General features: G+C 40.3%; 1 protein-coding gene across 7 annotated transcripts in view; it reads right to left on the minus strand.

Annotated features, from left to right (window-relative positions):
- Positions 1–25,095, minus strand: part of LOC132407564 (astrotactin-2-like) — a 1,730,264-nt gene that overhangs the window by 23,371 nt on the left and 1,681,798 nt on the right. For all 7 annotated transcript variants that reach the window (XM_059994285.1, XM_059994284.1, XM_059994283.1 and 4 more), the window contains one exon: positions 20,692–20,875. In XM_059994285.1, coding sequence (XP_059850268.1) covers positions 20,692–20,875 — 184 coding nt within the window. The remainder of the gene's footprint in view (positions 1–20,691; positions 20,876–25,095) is intronic.

Consider the following 25,095-nt stretch of genomic DNA (forward strand, 5'->3'; position numbering starts at 1 on the left):
AAATGTAGCATCCCCAGAATTTTTTGGCAATCTTGGCCCAGATCCTCCAAGCAGACCACAACCTTGGTGTAGGGTTTGGAGGCTTGCATGCCTCAATGACCCGGAGAGCTATATGGGCTGGAGTCAGTGCCTTGTACTTTGGCTCTTGGTAGGGCAACCCATGCCAAGCAGGTCAAAGGGTAGAGACAAGACTGAGTGTGGTCCGTTGGTCCTCCAGGTTCAGGGGCTGACAACCCTGACTGGTCAAAAAAAATTGTTATGGAAACAACAATGAAAGAGCTTCATTGCTGCTCTAAAAGTCAGCTGCGTAACAGGCAGTGACTAACTAACTACTAGGCCCAGGTTGCCCAAAATGGAGAAGTTGAACTGGGATGGCATTCAGAACCATTGGTCACTTTGTTAGGAATGTAACAGAGCCCAGTGTAAATTGCAGAGGGTCCGATACTGCCAGCCCACACGAGCATGTCTAAACTAGCTTTTCTCCATTCACTCACTCTACCATTCAATTCCTCCAATCTTTGCTTTGTTAATTTGCCAATCCCTTAATTTGACTGGTTACAGAGCAACGTGATTGTCCTTTGTCCTAGGTCCTGGAAGGTTCTTTTCTGTTGTTGAAACGTTATTCACAGACACTTTGAACAAATTGCAGGGCATATTTTTTGGTTATTAACTGTGTAAGAGCAAGATATAATTGATGGAGGGGACTCTTCAGAGTTCTGTTTTAGCAAAATATATTACTTTTTTAGTTGTACTATCAGCACTTATGAACTTCAGAGATTTTACAGCCAACATAGGTTCGTAAGTTGGCCAGGAATTGATGACTTTCTCATGAGGTTAAAATTAGAATTTAAAGTGATTGCACCAAGGACCAGCATATTTAGTTTCAGTGGGGGGAGATTGTTAAGTCTTAGACACAAACATAACTAGATTTCATAAGATTTTTGCACAGTACTGTATCTGTCAGCATAGAGTGGAGAGGGAGTCTGTAAATCTGGCAGGAGCAAAGGATGTTGAGAATGGTGAGGCTGGGGTGCCACGGGACAGGTGTAGGATAGGTGGCAAAGAAGTGTTGGGGTGGGGGTAGCGCGGGCGCAGACACACTCCGACCTGAGACAGCAGGCAAGGTCATTTGATTCCAAAAGATCGGTTTATTAATCATTACAGAATGTCTCTATGGTGCTTCCCACTTCTTCTCCTTGCCCAACAATGACTCCCCTCTTTCTTCTTCCCTTCCCGCTCTCAGTCCACAGTGGAGACCCAGATCAGGTTTGTCATCACTCATATATGCATTAAATTTGGTTTTTTTTGCGGCAGCAATACAGTGCAATGCATAAAGTTACCACAACGCTGTACAATAGCCTTAGGCATTGTAATGTATATTCTGGATGGTCCAGTTACATTCATATGTTGAAAGTAGAGTTTTTCAAAGGCTCAATGGTGAAGTAATGCTTTAAGTAGACAATTGCCTGACTGAGCTTGCATCTGATTTTGAAAAACACAGTTCCCAACCATTTAGCTAAGTCAATGGTGCGTACTTCACCTTTCACAAAACTGGCTGGAATTAGGCTTCAGCTCCATCGTATTTCTAATGTCCAGTAATGGTGATGGAATAAAGGAGACAACAGCGGAAATCAAATGAAGAGTTCTCACATACAGCAAACCAGGATGTAAATAGACATAATTTTAACTAAATTTTACATATTTAACACTCTACAGCTTGGAATACAGACACAAGGGTATTGAAGAAGCTAACATATCACAAGCAAAGATTATAAGTAGAATTAATTTTATAGGCTTATGAAATACTTAACACAGATAAAAGTAATATTTTTGAGCTAATGGAGTTATCAAGGCTCTATTATGACTAATCAAGTCATTAAGGATTGATTTAAATCTCAATCCAATAAGCCCCAATATTTTTAGTGATATCAGAGAAGTTCAGCTGGTGTCCATAGAGAGAGAAACAATGATTTAGAATTTTAAAAGATTTAAAAATTTAAAAATGTGAAGATTTGCTTTATTTGTCACATGTACATCGAAGCATACAGTGAAATGTGTCATTTGTGTCAATGACCAACACAGACCCTGCCATTTACTCTGTATGATCTACCGGATGAGCTGGTAGCAGCCTGCGAGTGTTATCACCAGCAGCAACATAGTACGACCACAATTTATTAATCTGTACATCTTTGGAATGTGGGACGAAACTGGAGCACCCAAAGGAAACCCACATTGGTCATGGGTACAGTGGCAGGAATTGTTTCAGGTTGATAACCTTCCACCAAAGCAGGCGCAATTCATAAAATAGTCATCAACCGAAAACATTCACTCTTTTTCTTTCACTGCAAAAGTTGACTGACCTTCTCTGATTAAGTGTTGAATTCTATCTGTGCAATTTGATCTCGTGTCACAATATCAGTATGTTGGCAAATTACAAATTTGTAAAGTGACCACTTCAAACAGAGCTCATTTAAAAGTAAGCAGGCTTGTAGTGCAAATTAAGCTTATTGTCACCAACTTGAGTGTGTTGAAGTACAATCTGTTAGTCACGATTAAAAACAATAATATTTTCCCATGAGTGAAGTTTAGCAACTGGAATTGTCTCTGCCAGATTTGTAGAATTATACAATGTTAAAATGGGCCCTGTGGCCCAACTCCTCCAAGATACCTAACTGCATAAATCCCACCGCCAACATTTGGCCCATAAGCATCTAAGCATTTCCCATGTTCCTGTCCGAATGTCTTTTAAACATTGTAACTGTGCCTCCCTTTACTCCTCTTCTGGCAGCTAATTCCAGATATTCCCTTCTCTCTGTGTGATATAGTTACTCCTCATATCTCTTTGCTTCCTCTCCAAAGTTTCCCCCGTTCAGTTTAAACCCATGTAGTCTGTACTCTCTCTGTTGCTACTACATTCTTCCTGTCACATGGTAACCAGAAGTACAGCTGCCTCGTGATATCCCAACACACTGCCTCAGCTTACAAAGGCAAGCATACTGAATAACTTTTTCACTCTATCCATCTGTGTCACCATTTGCAGAGAGTACTGGACCTACATCCCAAGGTCTCTCTTTATATCAATGTTGCTAAGGACCCTGCCATTTCACATTCTTCTATGATTTTGGGTACTATAGCAGGATAGTAGCTGTTATTATGATACCATTGATTATACTATAATATAGGATAGCCATCCACCATCCTCCCAACATCAAAAACGGCCTCCACTCACTTCCTGGAGTATTATAATTATGAAACTGATCTCCCACTTTATCCCACCCTGTTACTTGTAAAAATGCTATCCCCTTCTCTCAATTCCACTGTCTCCGCTGCATCTGCCATTTGCTCTGTACGTCCTATCTGAATTTGACTTCTCAATGTGAATTTATTTGGAGTAATCTTAAGTTTGTTTAAATTGAAATTCATCTTCCTCTGCTCCGTCCAAATTTCCAGGTGATCTATGTCCCACTCTACCCTTTGCCAGAGAACTTCTCTTTCTCTGTCTCTAATTCCACCATTTTTCATGCTATTTGAGAACTTACTGATTGGATCGTCTATTTTTTTATCCAAGTTATTTATATATTACAAACCACACAGGTTTCAGCACAGATCCCTATAATACAGTACTTGATATGGGCTTCCAATAAAAAAATACCCATTCATCACTACCTATAGAACTACAGAACACTACAGCACAGAAAATAGGCCATTCAGCCCTTCTAGTTTCTACCCCTTATATCCTATCAACAAGACAAGTTCCGATCTATTTTCACAACATACCTCAGATTTCTTGTGACTTAACCTTCCTCATCACTTTACATTATAGGATCAAAAGGAGGATCAAAGTCCTCACCAAAGTTTACGTGAACGTCTACTGCTCTGCCTTCATCAGATTTTAAAGTTACCTCTTGAAAAATCTCAATCAGATTTGTGATACGTGATCTCCTCTGTACAAAATCATGCTGATCTCCTCCTAATCCAAATAAATATTAATAATTGTAGTTACTTAAGGGCTGGACCAGGTGTGGCTTAAGTGTTCTGATGGACATTGAATGAAGTAACATAGTAAAGGTTTCCTAGTCATCACTAACACATTTGGTAATCAAAGATTTAATTCATAAAACAAACCTACTGTAAATGTGTTACAGGCTGGTAGTCTTGCACATTGTATTTTGCATGGTGCCAGGGGCATATTTGCTCAGCTGCCAAGACTATCATGGCTAGGATCCAGAAATCAACAGATGGTGCATCTTTTTGACTTTCTAGTTAAACAGAGAGCATAGTGAAGCATGACAGAATCACACATACTTATCCCTTGTTAATGGAGCATTTCTGTGTGATGCTTTCATCATATTTAATTACAGTCTTTTACAACCACGTTTGAGAACTGACCAATTTTTGATTTTTGTGAATGAGTAAAACAGCAGAAGATTTTTTTTTGCGCTTTGTTACCATTAAATCTAAACATCTTAGACAAAAAGAGATGTTTGGTTTCTGTCAGGAAGGGAAGTTTCTGAAGCACTGTGCAGGGGCAGCTTGCGGGGAAGCCAGAAGGGCAAACAGATCAGTCAAAACCATCAATTCCAGGGTGACGCTCAGGCTCTGCACTGGAAAACCTGAGAAGTATACTTTCAAGGTTCCCTTCCTTGAGAATTTACATGAGTCGAGCTCATAGACCACAGCCTGCTGCTCCTGTTTTTCCAACCATTTCAATGAACATGAGTAGAATGAAGGGCTATGATTCTTGATTTCCCAATCTACACACCCTCTGGCTGTTGCTTCTCACAAGGAGTGGCCTTTAAGTACCATTTGTTGATGAAACAGTGATTCATGCAAGAAGGCTATTAACTAAAAACATTTTCTGTACTGTCTGGTGTTTTTATGTGAAAGAGAAACGTCTGGCCTAATTCATTAACATTACTGTTGTTTAGCAACTTCTTTTATAGTCGATGAATGTCAATCGCTTTTCTGAACTACATAATGTCAGGGTAAGAAAATCATGATATTAGATATTTGGACACTTTTGCAGTAGTCACAAGGTTATTGATTTTGGTCTTTTTGTTGACTACTGGTGCCTCTGGATGAGGGTGAGGAAGATGAAGGTACACACACTCTAGGGTGCAACCTGACTTAACAAAGTATGCTTTCACTATGAGACAGGTTGATGGAAAACAGGTTTGGAGAGAAACAGTGTTAACTTAAGTGCCGTATTTCGATGATGTAATTGTACCTAAGGGCTATTTGACTTTAGCCAATGTAGAACAATAAAACCAGGACACAGAACATAGACATAGAACACTACTTCACAGAAAAGGGCCCTTGGCCCACAACATTATGCTGACCTTTTAACCTACTCTAAGATCAATCTAATCCTTCCCTCCCACACAGCCCTCCATTTTTCTTTCATCTATGTGACCGTCTAAGTGTCTGTTAAATGTTCCCAGTGTACCTACCTCAACCACCTCCCATGGTTTCTACCTTCAGGTCTGATCTTCCAAATTGAGCAACTTCACTGAACTGAACACCACCTACCACTTCTCAGCCCAGCCCTGCTTCCTATCAATGTCAAGGCCCTGGGGACAATCCCTATGTATGTCCACAGAGTGCCTTGGTTAGGGAGAGGAACAGTTGAGTGGGATTCCCAATCCTGATTGCTATTAGCAATTCACAGCCTCAGAGAGCTGGGTGAAGGCACTGAGAAAGTCAAGAACATGTTTCATGCTAGGCGCTGTTCCATGCTAGGATATGAGGATTCACTTTTAACCTTCTCATATGAATCAAGGTGATATTGCAGGACTTCAAAACTGTATCTTATCAAGAAATTTTATGACCTTGCATGATGGAAAAGAGCAACCAAAGGTTCATGTGGTCAAATTAATAAACATATATATAAGTAGATATTTCAACTTTTTAACTTTATATATCTTTTTTTTCTGTCCATCCATCATGGACATTTGCAGCAACAAAGATGATGCTGCAGGAACTCAGTGGGTCAGAAATCATCTGCAGAGGAAAATGGACAGGAGATAGTTTAGGTTGAGACCTCTCATCTGGATTGTGTCTCCTTCATGGGCCCAAAAGCATTTTAAGAACTGCTTTTACCCTCCATGTGTTCTTTTTAATGCCCCTCACTATTTATTTTAAGTAATTTCTTGAATTGGTACAATTCAACCCTGTTGCCAACATTTTTATCCCTCTTTTTCTGAAGATTCAAGTTCTTCTATGACTCACCAAACAGCAATTTCTTATGTACGGATCTAGAAAGATAGTAAAGTTAAGAAGCAATTCATGAGTGAGGACCATAGCACGAAATCTGATCCTGTCCTCCTCTGATTCAATGTTCTTTGAACAAAAGAATAATGAAGTTGAATGGAATGTACAAAGAATTTGAAGGCCCACTGAATTTGGAATCACATGAGATATGACTTCCTTAAGAAATGAATCTGGAACCCTAACATGAGTTTCTGGGATCAAAATACTAAGCATAACTACTAACAAGAGAAAATTTGCAGATGCTGGAAATCCAAGCAACACACGCAACATGCTGGAGGAACTCAGCAGGCCGGGCATCATGTTGCCTGGCCGGCTGAGTTTGTCCAGAATTTTGTGAGTATAACTACTAATTCAGAAGGAAGATGGTCAATCTGTTATTTGTAAATAATAAACCATTAGCCAGTCCCTTGTGTCTTTGGTTTTCATCAGAAGGAAAACACTATCAACAATTCAAATTAAGCTTACGGTTAATGAAATGTCATGGAATGAGTGTTGGAATTTTAATGCGTCACAGGAACTTCAAACAACACAGAAATGTGTTAAGACACAAATCACTTCTTCCCTCTTTGCATTAAGTACTGAATGAAATATGTGACTTAGCAGTCTAATGTAAAAATCTTTTATTAAGATTAAAGGTTTTAATATGGGTGACACAGACTGAGTAATCTTAGCTAAGGGTAAAATAATGAATCTTGTAAAACAACCCGATGAAGTTGTTCGTTGAGTGTTAAAATGGCACAGTATACTGATTCACAGTGAGATAATAGTTCATTCTGGTTATTTGACATCTCTCAGTTTGAATGACTTCAATATTTACCCCATGAACTGTAGATCAACACATTCTTTATAGGTCAATGTACTGTAACAATCCTCATCTACCTTTGAAAAAAGTTCTAACCTGGAGAGAGGTTCGTCAGGAAGGGCTATTTGCATAGGAGCATAGAAGAATGAGGCATGATCTTACAGAGGGGTATATAAATCATGAGGGGCATAGATAGTGTGGTTGTGCAGTGTTTTTCCCAGGGTTGGGGAATCAAAAACTAGAGGACCACAGGTTCAAGGTGAGAGGTAGAGATATAATAGAAACTTTATGGGCAACGTTTCACTTACAGGGTGGTCAGTATTTGGAATGAGCTGTCAGAGGAAATGCTTGAGGCAAGTACATTAATAACATTTAAAAGGTACTTGGACAGGTATGTGGATAGGAAATGTTTAGAGGAAAATGGGTCAAACATGGGCTAATGGGACTAGCTTAAGTGGGGAACATGGTCAGAATGCAGCATTTGAGCTGAAGAGCCTATTTCCATACTTTACAACTCCTTAGCTCTAGTATCAGGCTGCAATGAAATCAAAATATAGTACAGTGCAAAAAGTCATAGACTAAATGGTCAGAGACTATGCTTTTCAAAGACAGATGCAAGCATAGTTGACAATTGTTTACTTAAACCATTGCTTCACTGTTGAGCCTTTGAAAAACTCTCCTTTCAACCTATGGATATGATGAGATCATCCAGGATATACAGCACTGTGCAAGAGTTGTATATATAGCTAGGGTGCCTAAGACTTCTGCACAGTACTGTATTTGATTTTATCTATTGCACTGTACTGCTGCAGCTGCAAAAAAACAAATTTCATGACAAGTGTGAGTGAAGATAAACCTGATTCTGATATTTATGTTTCCTTATTAAGATACAGCGTGGAATAGGCTCTTTGAGTCATTCCGCCCAGCAATCCCTCCCAATTTAATCTTAGCCTAATCACGGGACAATTGACAATGAGCCATTAATTGACCACCAGCACATACTTGCTTTGCGGGAAGAAGCTGGAGAACCTCGAGGAAACCCACACAGACATGGGGAGAACGTACAAACTCCCTTCAGGCAGTGGCGGCGGAAATATGGGTCCCTATTGTGGACTGAGAATGGGAAGGGGACAGGGAGAAAGAAATCATGGTTACAAAAAAGGGGGAGGGAGAGGGAGAGGGGCGGAAGCAGGGAGCACCAGAGGGACATTCTGTAATGATCAATAAACCAAATGTTTGGAATCATTCTGAAATAAGCAGGTGTTTTCAGTGAGTGGATAGCCACAAGGCAGCAGGACCAAATAACATCCCAGGGCGGGTACTCAGGATGTGTGCGGCACACGTGGCAGGTGTGTTTACTGACATTTCTAATCTCTCCCTCTCCCAGTGTAGAGTGCCCCCCTGCTTTAAAACATCCACCAGTGTCCCTGTACCTAAAAAGACCAAAGTAACATCTCTGATCAACTGGTGTCCTGTCGCACTCACCTCAATAATAAGCAAATGCTTTGAGAGGCTGGTCAAGGACTACATCTGCAGCATGCTACCACCCACACTGGACCCCCTACAGTTCACCTACTGACACAACTGATTGACAGGTAACACAATAGCCACTGCTCTACATACCATCCTTACACATCTGGAGAAGAAGGATGCTTATGTGAGAATGCTGTTCTTGGTCTACAGTTCAACACCATAATTCCCTCCAGGCTCGACAAGAAGCTCAGAGACCTCAGCCTTCACCCCGCCTTGTGCACCTGGATCCTGGAGTTCCTGTCTGATCGCCAGCAGGTGGTAAGAGTGGGCTCCCTCACCTCTGCCCCTCTGACCTGCAACACAGATATCCCTCAGGGCTGTGTCCTAAGCCCACTGCTTTACTCTCTGTATACCCATGACTGTGTCATCACCCACAGCTCCAATATGGCCTCATCTCAAATAATAATGAGGCAGCTTATAGAGAAGAAATCACCACCCTAATACAGTGCTGTCAAGAGAACAACCTCTCCCTCAATGTTGCAAAGACAAAGGAGCTGGTTGTGGACTACAGGAGGAATGGAGGGATGCTCATCCCTATTGATATTAATGGATCTGGAGTTGAGAGGGTGAACAGCTTTAAGTTTCTTGGCATATTCATCACTGAGGATCTCACATTATCTGTACATACCGGCTGTGTGGTGAAAAAAGCACAGCAGTGCCTCTTTCACCTCAGATGGTTGAAGAAATTTGGTACGTGCCCTCAAATTCTAAGAACTTTCTACAGAGGCACAGTTGAGAGCATCCTGACTGGCTGCATCACTGCCTGGTACGGGAACTGTACTTCCCTCAATCACAGGACTCTGCAGAAAGTGGTGTGGACAGCCCAGCGCATCTGTGGATGTGAACTTCCTACTATTCAGGACATTTACAGAGACAGGTGTGTAAAAAGGGCTCGAAGGATCATTAGCGACCCAAGTCACTCCAACCTCAGCTGTTACCTTCCAGTAAATGGTACCAGGGCATAAAAGCCAGGACAAATGGGCTCCGGGACAGCTTCTTCCACCAGGCCAGCAGACTGATTAATTCACTCTGATACAATTGCATTTCTATGCTATATTGATTGTCCTGTTGTACATACGATTTATTACAAATCACTATAAATTGCACATTGCATACTTAGATGGGGATGTAATGTAAAGATTTCTACTCCTTATATATGTGAAGGATGTAAGAAATAAAGTCAATTCAATTCAATTCAATTCAATTCAATTCCATGCCCACTCTATCGAAACCTTTCAGTCTCCAGTATGTTTTAATGAGATCAACAACACCCCCACCCCCCACCACCCCCATTGAGTACAGGCCTAGCAACATCAAATGCTCTTCATTTTAAAGCTTCTCATTTTTTGATCATTCTTGTGAACCATCTACAGATAGCAATCCAGTTCAATTCTTCTTCCCATTCCCACGATGACATGTCAGTCCACGGCCCCCTCTGCTGCAAAAATGAGGCCAGGCATAAGTTGGAGGTGTAGAACCTCATATTCCTTCTTGGTAGTCTCTGACCTGACAGATTCAATATCAATTTCTCTAACCTTTGTCACTCCACTGACTTCACCCTTTATTTTCCCTCCTTGCTGTGGCCACCTCACCACTCCTCTTTCCCTTCCCAAACTTACGCACCTTCCCCCCTCATCTGACTCACCTTGTGACTAATAATATAACTGAAGTAGAAGCAAATACACTTTACATGAACAGGATATGGTAAGTAAGTACATTTCTCAGGTGTATGTTGCTCCAACACTGATGTACCATCAATAACTCACTCCGAGACGTAAGGCGAGATATTGGCTTTTATTGACTGGAAGAAGGAACATGCAGTGAGTGACCAGCATGCTACACCCTGGAGACTGAGAGGCCGGGCTCAGGCCTCGATCGCCTTTATACAGGGGTCTGTGGGAGGAGCCACAGGAGCAGTCAGCAGGGGGCGTGTCCAGACAGGTATATGTAGTTCACCACAAACACATGATCAGGTAGTCAGTCTTAGTAATCATGCTGACACCACATGTAACCTGACTACATTTCTTGGAACAAAGGCAAGAAATCCTGTTTTCATGAGAAACCTGCCATTATTAATGCAGTTGGCGGTGAGATTACACAAACACAGCCAAAAACTTCAGTTTCATTTGGACTGCCAATGTGGTGAGCCAGGCATCTGAGTTTGTTTGTTAGCATTTTAAAGGGCTTGTTTTACAAGTTTTTCAGCTTTCCCTATCCCCAGGGAAGGAGAGGGAATGAAAATAAAAAAAAACAACCAAGAGAGTGGTGTTTATCTTGGGAAAGGAGACCTTGAGTCCGCAGGTCAGAACAGCAATGATTGGTGACTATGGGAAGATAGCAACCAGTAAAGGTGGTCTTCCAATTGACATAAGAATCATTGCCTTGAAGTTGAAACGAAAAAGGACTTAATATGACGGGGAAGTGGAATATAAAATTGTAACTGTAAGCAATTTAAAAATCTTAGTTAATAGCTTATTTTTAAGAACCATTTCCTTTTTAAAGAGGTTTGCTGTTGCCAAAAGCTGAAAGCATCCATCTGACTAAACATATATTGTAAGGCATGATGAAATAAGTCAAAGATAAGGAAGCAATTTAAGACTTCCTATACTTGCAAGCAACATATCTGTTCCAGCACCTATTCACCATATGATTGTGAATGGTTCAAGGGACAGTCCTGTCATGAATTTCATCAAAGCAAATACTCAGAGAAATGACAGTGTTCTAAACAACCCTTTAGAATAGAGGGGAAAGTTTCTCAAGTCAAAATGATGGTGTTCATTCAATCAGTCAACTATGATTTGGGGAGACGTTTGCTTCCCTTGCTTTACAGAGTAACCTATTCTGCTGGAGCAGTATAGAGTGTAAAGCAGAGGTACTTTTCATCACTTTATTTCCATAAACAATAAACAAGACATGCAAAAGTGACAGACAGGGAAGAAAAAATAACCGCTCCATCAAGTCCCATCAATTTTAGCACACACTCACAAAGATCAGAATATCTTGACTACACACTCCTCACCAACTTTCAGCCATCCTTCCCTGCAGCTACTGCAAGTAACCTTTGAAGGCAATAAAAAAAAGAACTCTGGAAAACATCTCATCTATCTCCTCAGACAATAAAAACAGAGGCACTATGGTTGAGAGTCATTCTTCAATTCTTTCTATTCAATTAATAACATAGACATTGTAAAAAAAATCAGAAAATATTGTTCAGAGTCCTTCCGAAGGGTTTCAGCCCAAAACTTTTTTTTCCATAGATGCTGCCTGGCCTGCTGAGTTCCTCCAGCATTTTGCGTGTGTTGCTGCAGATTTTCCCTTGTTTGTGAAATATTGTTCAAATTATTTTACCATTAAGGAAGTTAATAGTTTGCACTTTTTAATCACTAACCACTGAAACCAACCAGAAGGAGGCAGAGGAGCAATTATTTGACATTTTTAGCTATGTTGTAATGGATTTTTACCAAAGCGGTGAAGTACTCTGCTCCAGGGATAGTCTACTGCAGTTTATTCAAGTGTGAGGAACAATGTCGATGAACCTGTCCATTTGCGAAGTATGAGAGCAAGTGCCAGAGCTGGACGCTTGCTAAAGGCAAATGGAGAATCAATGGGGAATATAATTACAAACAGATTTTGCCTTTTGTTGGAGTACAGCAAGAACATATTTACAGAGAGCACTGAAACATGTCACATGACCCAGATGGTCTATGTTGGTGATTATGCTCCATATGTTAGAGGACTGACTGATTGCTCTGGTGAACAGCATAATATTGGTCATCCTGAAATGTTGAACAATTTGATTACTGGCAACAGGCTGCAGGAATCAATTCTCCATTATCAAGATTCTATAAGTGTTTCGCAATTTCAGCTTTGCGCAACTCACTTTTATGGATTCTGCTTTTTTTCAGTGAGCGGTTTTTCTAAGTTAATGCTTCCTTCACGGAAAGCAAAAGGAATCAATTATTTCCACCAAGCTACACGCTATTCCAACATACTTTTGATATACTCTCTCTTCTCCTCCCGCAAATCAGAATATTAACATTTTAAACACGAAAAAGTCTGCAGATAGTGGAAATCCAAAGCAACACACACAAAATGCTGGAGGAACTCAGCAGGTCAGGCAGCATCTATGGAAATGAATAGTCAACATTTCCGGCCAAGACCCTTCTTTAATACTGGAAAGGAAGGGGGATGAGGTGAAGCCAAGTGGGTGGGAAAGATAAGAGAGGAGAGTGGACCATTGGAAAAAGGGAAAGAGGTGGGCATCCAGAGAGAAGTCACACACACAAAATGCTGGTGGAACGCAGCAGGCCAGGCAGCATCTAAAGGGAGAAGCGCTGTCGACGTTTCGGACCGAGACCCTTCGTCAGGACTAATCGAAAGGAAAGATAGTAAGAAATTTGAAAGTAGTGGGGGGAGGGGGAAATGCAAAATGATAGGAGAAGACCAGAGGGGGTGGGGTGAAGCGGAGAGCCGGAAAGGTGAGAGGTAAAAGGGATACAGAGCTGGAGAAGGGAAAGGATGATGGGATGGGAGGCCTAGGGAGAAAGAAAGGGGGAGGGGAGCACCAGAGGGAGATGGATATAGTGATGGGCAGATGAGAGAACAACATTTATAATGTTTATTATTTCCTTCTTTCAAATTATCCAGATTTTAAAAAAATTAAATGGAGTAATAGCATTTTTAAGACATGATTCTAATCTTACCACCCAAGCCAAGATTTCTCAAAATCAATTTTTATTCCCATGATTGTACAATTTCAACCTTTGACTGAGGGAGAGCTTTCAGAAAGATTATATTTTCAGACCTTATCTTGGAAGGAGTGGAAGTAATCGAGGTACAGGCAGTTTTCAGACAAGTTAAATGACTGGAATACCCTGTCTCATAACATCCCAAAAACATCAGGTTGTATTGCTTTTGCATTCAATTGCGGAAATACTTTGTAAATCCTGAGAAACTGCAGGGCCATAATCAGTTGACAAATTCAAGACAGCATAAAAGACAATCACATTAGCAGTCCATAAAAAATGGACATAGGTTCAACCTGTCAATGGGAGATAACCGGATACATCTGAACTCTGCCAACAGGACTATTAAGTGAAAATATGAAACTTGTTATAAATACAGAAAATGCTGGAAACCCTCAGTGGGACAGGCAGCATTTGTGGAAAGCAAAGGAGAGTTAATGTTCCAGGTCAAAGACCTTTCATTGGAACTGTTATGTTTTGTAACTTCAAAGCCTTAAACTAATTAAAACTGAAGACACAGGACTGGGGTTGTGAATCTATCTTTGTGTTTACTTTAAGCAAGGCACACACGTGTCATGTGGCAGTGTCATGGCAAATGAAATCCATGTATTTTTATATATTACCAGAATGAACTATATAATAATAAAGAACGCTTAATCAGATAATATGTTTGCAAGTTTACTGAAGTATTACTGAAATTTTAAAGACACATGATGGTGGCATCCGTCGGTCTCGAGAGACCATGGATCTGCGCCTGGAGTTTCCAGGGCGCAGGCCTGGGCAGGGTTGTATGGGAGACCGGCAGTTGCCCAAGCTGCAGGACTTCCCCTCTCCATGCCACCGATGTTGTCCAAGGGAAGGGTACTAGGACCCATGCACCGGTGTTGTCGCAGAGCAATGTGTTAAGTGCCTTGCTCAAGGCCACAAACACACTGCCTCAGCTGAGGCTCGAACCAGTGACCTTCAGGTTACTAGTCTGACGCTTCGTCCACTAGGCCACGCGCCAGCACAACATAAAGACACAACAGGAACCAGAAATGAGTTATATTAAAGACACAAGTACACAGCAGCACTGAGAGGGAACAGGGGAGATGCCCGAATTAAATAGTGGGAGGAGGAGAAAGCAGCTGGCTGGGAGGTGATAGATGAAGTGAGGTGGGTCAAAAAGGTCTGGGGGTGGAGAAGGAGGAATCTGACAGGGGAGGAGAGTGGACCATAGGAGAAGGGGAAGGAGAGGACCCCAGGTGGAAGTAATTGGCAGGAGAGAAGTAGTAAAAAGTCAGAGTGGGGAATTGGGGAAGGGTAATTTTGTTCACTGGAAGGAGAAATCAATGTTCATGTCATCAGGTTGGAGGGTACCCAGACGGAATATAAGGTGCTCCTCCACCCTGAGAGTGGCTTTATCTTGGCACAAGGGGAGGTCAGGGATCAGCACGTCGAAATGAACAGTACTAAGTTGCAAAGAGCATGGGGGACGAATGGGTGGGACAAAAAAGAATCAATACTACCCTATCTAGCACTGACAGACATGTTGAGCTGAGGAACTGGATATAAAGTACACATGTGCCCCTCACCTTTAAACTAGCATGGCTGAAGGGAGTCTCTGACGATGATTACAATGCAAAGTGCAGCTCAGTTCATCACGCATTTAGCTTTATTTTATTTTACACCATAGTGTTTGACAGTTCGAACTAAATTTAAAGCTGAAAGAAAAAAGACTTAGTGTGGCAGGAAGACATAATATGGAATTATAAGTGTAACCAATTCAAGTAATGTTAGTTAATACCTCATTTTAACAGAACCTCAAAATTTTAAAACTTTCCTGTTGCCAAGAGCTAAAAGCATTCATCTAATTAAATGCATATATCATAGTACATTTAAGTCTGAATTATTTCTAAAAGCCTGATTATCAGAGATATTTTCAAAGCTTTGGTGCCATTGCTGGACTTACTCAACTCCTGGGAATATATCCTCCATGTATGCTTCTCTCCAAGCATCTTCAGAGGCTCAAGATGTTTAACAGAACAGGAAGAGTCAATGAACTTAGTAAATCCACAGCTGCAAAAGTGTTCCTACTGCTGTGTTTCAGTAGTATTATTGCATCCTTGTAAACAGTCCAAGTAACCCTGTCAGTACTTCCAATATCTGACTCGGCTGCTCACAAAGTCTTTACAAATGATTCCTCGTTGTGAGTTTCAGATTAGACTATTTTGGCCAGTGGACCGATTATGTTATAATGCACAGAAGGCAAATATAGGCATAATTTTCTTATTTATTGTCAGGTAGTCTAACCATTAAATCCTCCTGAAATATTTCTCCTAAATCTTGACAGTGTACAGTTAACATCACAAATGAAGCCATTAAACACACTTGTTGCATGAGATTTGCACTGTGCATTGAGGATTACACATGATGTATTAGACTGCTGGCCTGTAGCTGTCTTCAGTGCTGTGTGGAACCGCTTCCAGGACATATTCAACTCGCAGCTTTGAACTTCTTCAGCTTCTGACTGCGTGTCAATATAACTCTTGGGGTCTAACCATTGCTTAAAAAAATCTCCCACCAGACATTAACGCTCCCAACTGACGAGGGGAGCATTTCATCGATAAACCTGACATCTGGTTTCACTTCTGTGGGCATCACTCTCACAGTCGGTAACAAGTTATTTCACACTGTTCCTCTGAGTATCCTGAGGCCCACTTTTCCGACATTTAACATTAATAAAGTCGGTAGTTCTCTACTTGACTAATATAGCCGTTCTTAGCATTTATTTAGATTGGAAGTACCCCTTACAGGTAACAATTACTACATGTGATCCATTTTCAATGGCGTGAAGAGGTTGGGCAGGATGTTCTTAATGTGTTTTTTTTTTGAAGCTTCATTATTTTTACTCTTTTAGTTCCCACTGTGAAATGTGTGTTAAGGTTCTGAAGAGCATGTAGTCATGCTTCATAGAATGGCTCCAGGGATCAGGGATCCTAACTGCAAGTAGAAAGGCTGCCAAAGAGGTTTGGTCATTGAAACAATGTCCTGCTCCGTTTGGTCGGTCTTCTTCTTTGCCTGATGGTGAGTGCACCCTATAAGGAACAACTTGTACAATTGCCAGAATTTTGATATTCTTGAGCATGAAAGACACAGAATTTCCTGTCTCCCCGAATCTGTGCAGAGAGAAAAATCTGTGTTTCGGATCTGCCGTCACAATTTACTTTAGCGTTCTGTTGTCAGCCAATTAGTCTGAAACACAGCACTCACTTTCTTTCCAAGGGCGCTGCCTGACCTGCTGAGTATTTAAGCATTTTGTATTTTTATATCATGGCAACAGTACTTAAGTTTACCACATATTGTTTTGTTAGAAAAAAGCAAATTGTTTTCAAGAAGTACAAGTTCCATGTAAAATCATTCTCCCATGGAATAATTATCAAAGACACTGATGTAACCATATGTCATGTTTTAATTTACTGACCTTAGACATGTTCAGCACCACCTGTGTGTACTTCAGAATGCTGTCTGTCAAGTGAGTGATGCCAAGAGTGCTATGTGTCACCAGAAGACGTGCAAATAGCAATCTCCTGTAACATAATGCTTATCAGAATCTATCAGCAACTTGTGTTCAGAAGTTCTATAATTGATCAATTTCAATGTTACTGAGTTTGTAACTCTTTTCTGAAAGCTCTCTTGATCTGATTCTCAAATCAGATTAATTAACGACAAATAATGATGTTTTTAAAGTTTTAGTTACTTTCAAGAATAACTTCTGAGAAATACCCAGTATAATTTTGGGCTTCAACTCTCAACACGATCTGCTATCAATGGATCAGCTGTTTCTATGTGTTTATTTTACTATCTTTCCTCAAAAAGAATCTCAGAAGAATTGCTTTCTGTCGCCCATCTTTTTTCAGAGATCTTAGGCATGCTACAAAAGTTAATGCAGTTGATTTTTAATAATAAGGAATTAACAGTAAATCACGTCACTGCATTCCCTTGCCATATTTTTTTTCTCTCAATGCTTCTGAGGTTACCTCAGACAAACCAGAGATTCCAGTGGCAATTCAGTCCCCATCATTTACAGCAGAGAAGAAAGTCACTTGGCCAATAAAACTTCTGTTGCAACTTCAGATAGAAAGGTATTATAACCTTATATTTGTAGCAAATATTGTAATTTTATACAACCGTCCTTTATCTGTATACTTGGATGCTTTTGTCTAATATGTATAAATTGGCCTTATTCTGTCACCTTTAAGAGGATTTTAGACAATAAGACTATGAGATACAGGAAAACATAGAAATATAGAAAAACCTACAGCACAATACAGGCCATTTGGCCCACAAAACAATGCCAAACATGTCCTTACCTTAGAAATTACCTAGGGTTACCCATATCCCTCTATTTTTCTGAGTTCTATGTACCTGTCCAGGAGTCTCTTAAAAGACCCTATCGTATCCACCTCCACCAATGCCGCTGGCAGCCTATTCCATGTACTCACCACTCTCTGTGTAAAAAAGATACCCTTGACATCCCAAGCACTTTAATCTGTGACCCCTCATGCTAGCCATTCCAGCCCTGGAATAAAGCCTCTGACTATCCGCATGATCAATGCCTCTTATCATCTTATACACCTCTATCAGGTCACCTCTCATCCTCCATTGCTCCAAGGAAAAAAGACCGAGTTCACTCAACCTGTTCTCTTAAGGTATGCTCCTCAATCCAGGCACCATCCTTGTAAATCTCCTCTGCACCCTTCCTATGGTTTCCACATCCTTCTTATAGTGAGGCAACCAGAGCTGAGCACAGAAAAGAATTAGGCTATTTGGTCCATCAAGTCCGCTCCTCCATTTCATCATGGCTGATCCATTTTCCATCTCAGCCCCAATCTTCTGCCTTCTCTCCAGCTCCCTTCATGCCCTGACTAATGTAAGAATCTATCAACCTCTGCCTTAAATATACCCAGTGACATGGCCTCCACAGCTGCCTGTGGCAATGAATTCCACAGATTCATCACTCTCTGGCTACATGAATTCCTCTTCATCTCCATTATAAAGGGACGTCCCTCTACTCCAAGACTGTGTCCTCTGGCCTTAGATTCCCCAACCATACAAAACATCCTCTTCACATCCACATTTTTTGTGGCATATCACATGTCTAGGTAATGTTGCTCACTAGTGTTTCATCTGTTTATGTCCAAACTCTCTTTAGTGACAATTGAGACTGAAACAATTTAGCTAGTCAGGCAGTATCTGTGAAAAGAGAGGCAGATCTGGAAGTATTAACTACTTTCCTCTTTCAACAAATGCTACAAGAAATGCTAAGCATTTATGACATTTTTGTTTTCATTTTAAATTTCCAATATCTGCATTTTTTAAAGATTTTCAAATAAAGACAGAATCTAGCTAAAATTTGGTCAAGATTAAAAAAAAATAATTTTCATGCTTTCCAGACTCCTGTTTGATCCTTGATGAATGACAGGAAAAGCCTCAAGTCATTTTTCCTCTGTCTTCCCTTTTAAGGGAGGAGGGGAAAATTGAGGCACTGGGTATTGGCTTGAGGTTACCCCTCTCCCTCAGCCAAAGGAGGACGGAGTTATGAAACATGTCAAAGCAGCAGTGACGCAGAAGTAAAGCCATCAGAATGTATGGGGGATGGTTTCATGATCTACCCGAAATGGTGGATCCATTACTCAGTTGCTCAGCCTGTGTTTTCTATCAGTGAACACTTCTTCCCTCTTACAATTTAATGCTTTGATTGGTGAGGTCTTTCATTAATTCTATTATGGTTATTATTCCATTATGGTTTTATTAAGTATGCCTGCAAGAAAATGAATCTCAGGGCTGTATATGGTGTCATGTATGACTTGGAAATCTCACAGAAAGTATTTAAGTGAGATGAAGAGCCATTGCTGATGCCTGATTTGGAGTACTGTGTGCAGTTGTGGTCACCTACCTACAGGAAAGATATCAATACGATTGAAAGAGTACGGAGAAAATTTACAAGGCTGTTCCCGACATATAGAGAAAAGCTGAATCGGTTAGTACTTTATTTCCCAGAGCATTGGAGAATGAGGGGAGATTTAAAAGAGGTATTTTCATAATTATGAGGGGTATAGATAGGGTAAATGAAAACATTGAGTTTGGCTGAGACTAGAACTAGAAGTCATGGGTTAAGGGTGAATAGTGAATATTTAAGGTGAATCTGAGGGGGTACTTTGATACTCAGAGGATGTTGAGAGAGAGGACCAAACTGCTGGTGGAAATAGTGGATGCAGGGTCAATTTCAACATTTAAGAGTTTTGGATGGGTACATGGATGGAAGGGGTATGGGGATGCAGGTTTTTGGGACTACACAGATTAATAGTTTAGCATGGACTCGATGTTCCAAAGGGCTGGATTCTGTACTGTAGTGTTTTATGACTCCGTATCTCTCAGATTTTACATCCAGAAGAACCGAGAAAGGATTGAGACAGAAGAGAATGCAGATACTGGAATCTGGAGCAACAAATAACCCAGTGGTCTGAGCAACTTCTGTGGGAGGAAACAAACTGCTGATGTTTTGGGTTGAAAGCTTGCTCAGTTCTGAGAGTGGAGAGGGAAGATTGCCAGCATGGTTCCAACTCTTCCCTAATGGTTTGCACTCTCAGTTCTTATCAGAGTCCAGCGCTGGCATGCTCTTTGTGTTTGTGCTTATCTCCCTCCAGAGGATGTCTCCAATCTTCACAATTCTCCTCCCCTACCCTGCTCTGTCTGCTTTAATCTTCCTGTTTCCCCCTCTCTCTTCCTCTGCCTCCATCTATCATCAATTCACCTGCCACTGTCTCCCACCTCCATCCCTGCTCCCCTACCTGACACAACTTGCCTGCCATCTTACATGGCTCCTCACTCCAACGATCAACTTGTATTCCTTTCTTCACCACTCCCCCTCTCCTCATTGTACCAGCCATCTCCCTTCCACAATGTCAGTCCTGATTCAGGGCTCCCACCTGAAATGGTGACAATTGCTTTTCTCCTATAGGTGTTGTTTCACCTACTAAGTTTTTGCTGCAGATTGTTTGTTGGTACAGAACCGACATCGGATTAAACGTCTGCCGAGTCCATGGAGATGATATGTTGTGGCTCATCACTTGGTAACCCAAGCCAAAGGTAACAGCATTTGTGGTCATTATGTGGTGAAAATGACAACTTTGGCATTTCCCTGCATGTTATTTCAATGCAAATTCCCCAAACTGATGTCCCCTCCTTCAGCTGTGCTTCTGACAATTTTCTCCACTGAAATCAAGAGAATTTATTTAAACTGACATGAATATCAGTTATTTGTCATCTAATGCCATTTATCTTCTCTTCCACAATTACCTTGGACCGAGTTCATCTTCACTGCGCCACCCAAAGTCTCCAAACTTTTCATAATGAGAGTTGTAATGGTGTATCACCCGATAAACCATGGGTGAAGAGATCTCCATCAGCATGTTGTAGGCTGCTTGCTGCTCTTTCCCACTGGTGTAGCCATTAAATAGACTGTAGATCCGCTCTGCTATTTCTGCAAAAAAAACATTAGAAACCGTTTTCGAAGACCTATCCCAAACATGGTATGAATACAACGTTTCAACAGTTGGAATAAGAATGTCTTTATCCAGCTTGGCTGTGCTGTTCGGCTAATTTGGCAATAACACGCAAGGAATTATCCATTTGCAGCTATGTATCTACCAAGTATTTTGCAGCACTTTATATGACCTTTATTACCATGGTAATGGATGCCACATAGCATAGCGGTTAGTGCAAAGCTATTACAGTTCAGGGCATTCCCGAATTCAGAGTTCAATTCCAGTGCCATCCTGTGAGGAGTATGTTTGCTCTCCCCATGAACCATATGGGTTCCCTCCCCCAGTCTGCTGATGAACCGGTTAGTAGGTGAATTGGTCATTGTAAACTGCCCTGTGATTAGACTAATGTTTAAATAGGTAGGTTGCTGCAGGGCACGACTCGCTAAATAAATAAATAAATAAACAAATAAAGATTTCAGTCAAATTTTAGAAGGTCCACCATGGGATCTGAATGCAAAAGCTACACTGACCATCCACTGTTGCTCTGAAAGAGAGCTAAACTATCACGTGCATCATCCATTTGATGGGTTATTAAACCAATGCCCGTACCGCACCCCAATGTGAGTGGATGAAAATCTGATAAGTTTATTTCTAAGGGTAGGTTTACTTGATATCCTGGTTAATATTGATCCACTAAGGCAAAAAAATAGTAAGATTTTTATCTGCACAGATTGGTTGTTATGCTTACTATAGTACAGCAATGTTTTATTGTCCTAAAATCTCCAAGGAGACACAGGAAACACAGACCAAGTGAGGTAACATTGGTAGAAGCCAGGATTGGAATTAAAGTTTCAGGTTCAAATCTCTTCGTCAGAACAGGGAACGAGAGAAAATCAGATCAGTTTGAAGCTGCAGGTTAGATGCATGGTTAGGAAAGAAGAAATATCTGTGGTTACTTGTTTTGCACTCTTTCCCAGTTCAAGTATCAAAATTTCAACATGAAGCCATGACTCCATTTCTCTCTCTATAGATGCTGCCTCTCACGTGGCATGTTTCCTGCTTTTTTTTCGTTTCCGTTCAGATTTCCAGCACCTCTATTTTTTTTATCCACCATAGGGATGCAAGATTTTCATTCTCTCAGTGTTTTTGTTCGCACTGCTTGCACTATCATATCCATCGAGGGAAGAATGTCAAAAGTAGAGGAATAAAACAATTTTAATCATCTATTAAACTAATGGGTTCCCTGCTCCTATTGAATTAAAGGGGCTTGTTAACGTTAGGGTGCACATTAATCTTAGGTCTGGAAAATACCCTCTCTGTGGCCCATTATTGATAGCAAAAGAAGTCATATTTCTTAAAATCCATCACCATCACAAAAGTAAAACAGTTCCACTGTCAAAAGCAGCATTATGAAGCTCAGAAGTAAAATAAATAGCAAAAGTTTCAGAACCCCCTTTGTCTGCTCCAGTAATTAGTTTTCACAATTTCTGTACTGTTTAGGCTCAAATCCTCCTCATTTCTGTCAGACCCTGCTTTCATGGGCAACGGGGGAAATGTTTACTTACCATAAAAATCTGTGTATAACCCACAGTGGTATATAAGTTGCTGTCCAGCTTTTCAAAAAAGTACTTATGAATGAAGTTACGCACTTGTTTTATTGTACATCAATCCAGCTAACATAATCTGAGCTATAAGCCTAATTTGCAAAGTCACTAACCTTCTTTTAATTTGCATGCATTAGCTCTATGAACTCTGATAGGGATTGAAAATGGGACCACATCAATTTTTTTGGTTTAATAATAAAAGACTAGAAAAATGAGCTGTGCAGAATCTTCCACAGTTAGAAGAAATGGTTTGTATCAGTTAGCTTTACAGCATCAGAATTGTGAGAATGGTGAGGGCATTTCAGAGCTCAGCAGTCCATCAGTTTCATGCGAATGTGGTTAATTTCTTTCACAGCCTCTTTAGATAAGTATCCAAAAGACAGCAAAGAATGGAGAAATGACAAATGACTGACTGCCCTCAATTGAAAATACCTAAATGTAAGCGGCTGGCTTAACTCAAGCAACCTCATAAATCAGTTTGTAAAATCATTAGACAAGACTTTATTGCATTGATTTTAAGTCAGAAGGGTTAGTCATAATGAAGACTTACAGTGCGGCAATTATTGCATCAATATTTATCTAGAATCACTGATTTTCAATTTCAGTGGATATTTTCTTTCAGGAAAAGCTTATGAATGAATCTAATCTGTAGCTTTGCCTTTCAATTAATTTTATAAACAGAAGGGAGCAATTAAGGTAAAAGAGGAGTTCCATTTTACCAAAGATCTCTTGCCTCCATTGCTACCATCATTCTGTAATCAAGTAAGGTTTTGCTAGCTTGATTCATCTGTCTTGTTTAAGGTTGGGATTATTAAAACGAGTTGGAAATAATTCAACTGGTTATCAAAGATTTATATGGGAATAAGGTGCAACCTAAATTAAAGCTGATATTAATATTCATATGCAAAACTTAAGAGCAGTGTTGTGTATTTAATATTTAAGTAATATTTGAGTATTCTTGGTAATATATTGTTTGATAAAGCATACCTGTCCATTTAAATAATTCATTATGAGTTATATGTATAAATATGTGAATTACATACATCATCACACTGCCATGTGATATGTGTATGCCTCGCTTAAAGTAAACATGAAGACTGATATTTCAGACTTCCATGTCTAACTTTGAATTAGCTTAATGATGTCAACTTACAAAACATAATAAGCAGGGATAAGCCATTCAGTTCCATATGCCAACTGGCTCTTCGCATTTTCCAACTTGTTACTCAAGAATGAAATGATTATTGAAGAGATAAGAACACTGATGCTTCAAGAAGGTGGCATCCATCAGTACTGATTCCGGTCACCAGGAGCATGCTCTCTACTCATTGCTACCATCAGGGAGCAGGTACGGGAGCCTGAAGATGCACACTTTACATTTCAGGAAAGTGAATGGGTGATTTTTGCCATCAACTGCAAGGCAGCAACCCATGCTACAGGGATGATTCTCACAACCATCTAGACATCTTTAGCTGTGGTTGCTTCCATTTCTGACATTGGTTGTTGTTGTTGGGCATCAGTTCATAAGGCCACTCTGATGTCCAACAGCAGTGATGTTAGCAAATGAATCAGAAACCAATCACATTAAAGCATCCTCACTAAGTGGAAACTGGGAGAGAAAAGTCACTATTTTTAGCCGATGATTTAAATTGTTTTCAGATCAGTAAACAGAAATTGGAATGCATGTCAGATTAAAGTAAAAACTGAAATAAACATCAAATACAGAACCAACATTTTGAAATATATTAAGAACGAATTATAGTTCACATATAATAGACCTAGGAACAAAGGGAGTAATAAGCATCAGTATAGTACAGACAATTTCCTAAAAGGAATATTATGTAATAAACTCTGGCCAGAAATTATTCAGAGAATGTGTAGCTTGGGTGGTTAATGGTGGGGTTGAGCTGTTCTCTGATCCGAGGCCACACCACAATTAACAGGGCACTGATAATGTCTCCTCATAAAGTGACAAAACGTTTGCAAGTAATTTGTTGAGATCAGAGAACAACTGAACCCAACCAAATTCAGACCTGCTTCACATTGAGACACATTGATAAATTCTTTAATTCCTGTTAATTCAAGTAATATCCATGACTCTGGAAGAAAACACTGCAAAATAACATTGAGTAATTGACAACTTTTTGGATTTTTTGTATCACATGTGTGTGAAATTCCTGAAGATGCTACTAGTTTCTTTCCATGAAAACATGGCTGATGATATATCAAACCATCACCTACCTTCTTACAACCCAAGAATAGTGTTAGTGTTCAACTATAAGACTGTAAGATATAGGAACAGAATTAGGCCATTTGGCCATTGAGTCTGTTCTCCATTTCACCATGGCTGATCCAATTTTCCTCTCAGTCCCAATCACCTACCTTCTCCCTGTATCCCTTTATGCCTGACCAATCAAGAATCTATCAACCTCTTCCTTAAATATACATAAAGATTTAGCCTGCACACCTGCCTGTGGCAAAGAATTCCAAAGATTCACCACTCTCTGGCTCAAGAACTTTCTCTTCATCTTCATTCTAAAAGGACACCCCTCTATTCTGAGGCTGTGTCCTCTGGTCTTAGACTCTCCCATCATAAGAAACATCTTCTCCAC

This window comes from Hypanus sabinus, chromosome 18 (genome assembly GCF_030144855.1).
Source record: "Hypanus sabinus isolate sHypSab1 chromosome 18, sHypSab1.hap1, whole genome shotgun sequence".
Lineage (NCBI taxonomy): Eukaryota > Metazoa > Chordata > Chondrichthyes > Myliobatiformes > Dasyatidae > Hypanus > Hypanus sabinus.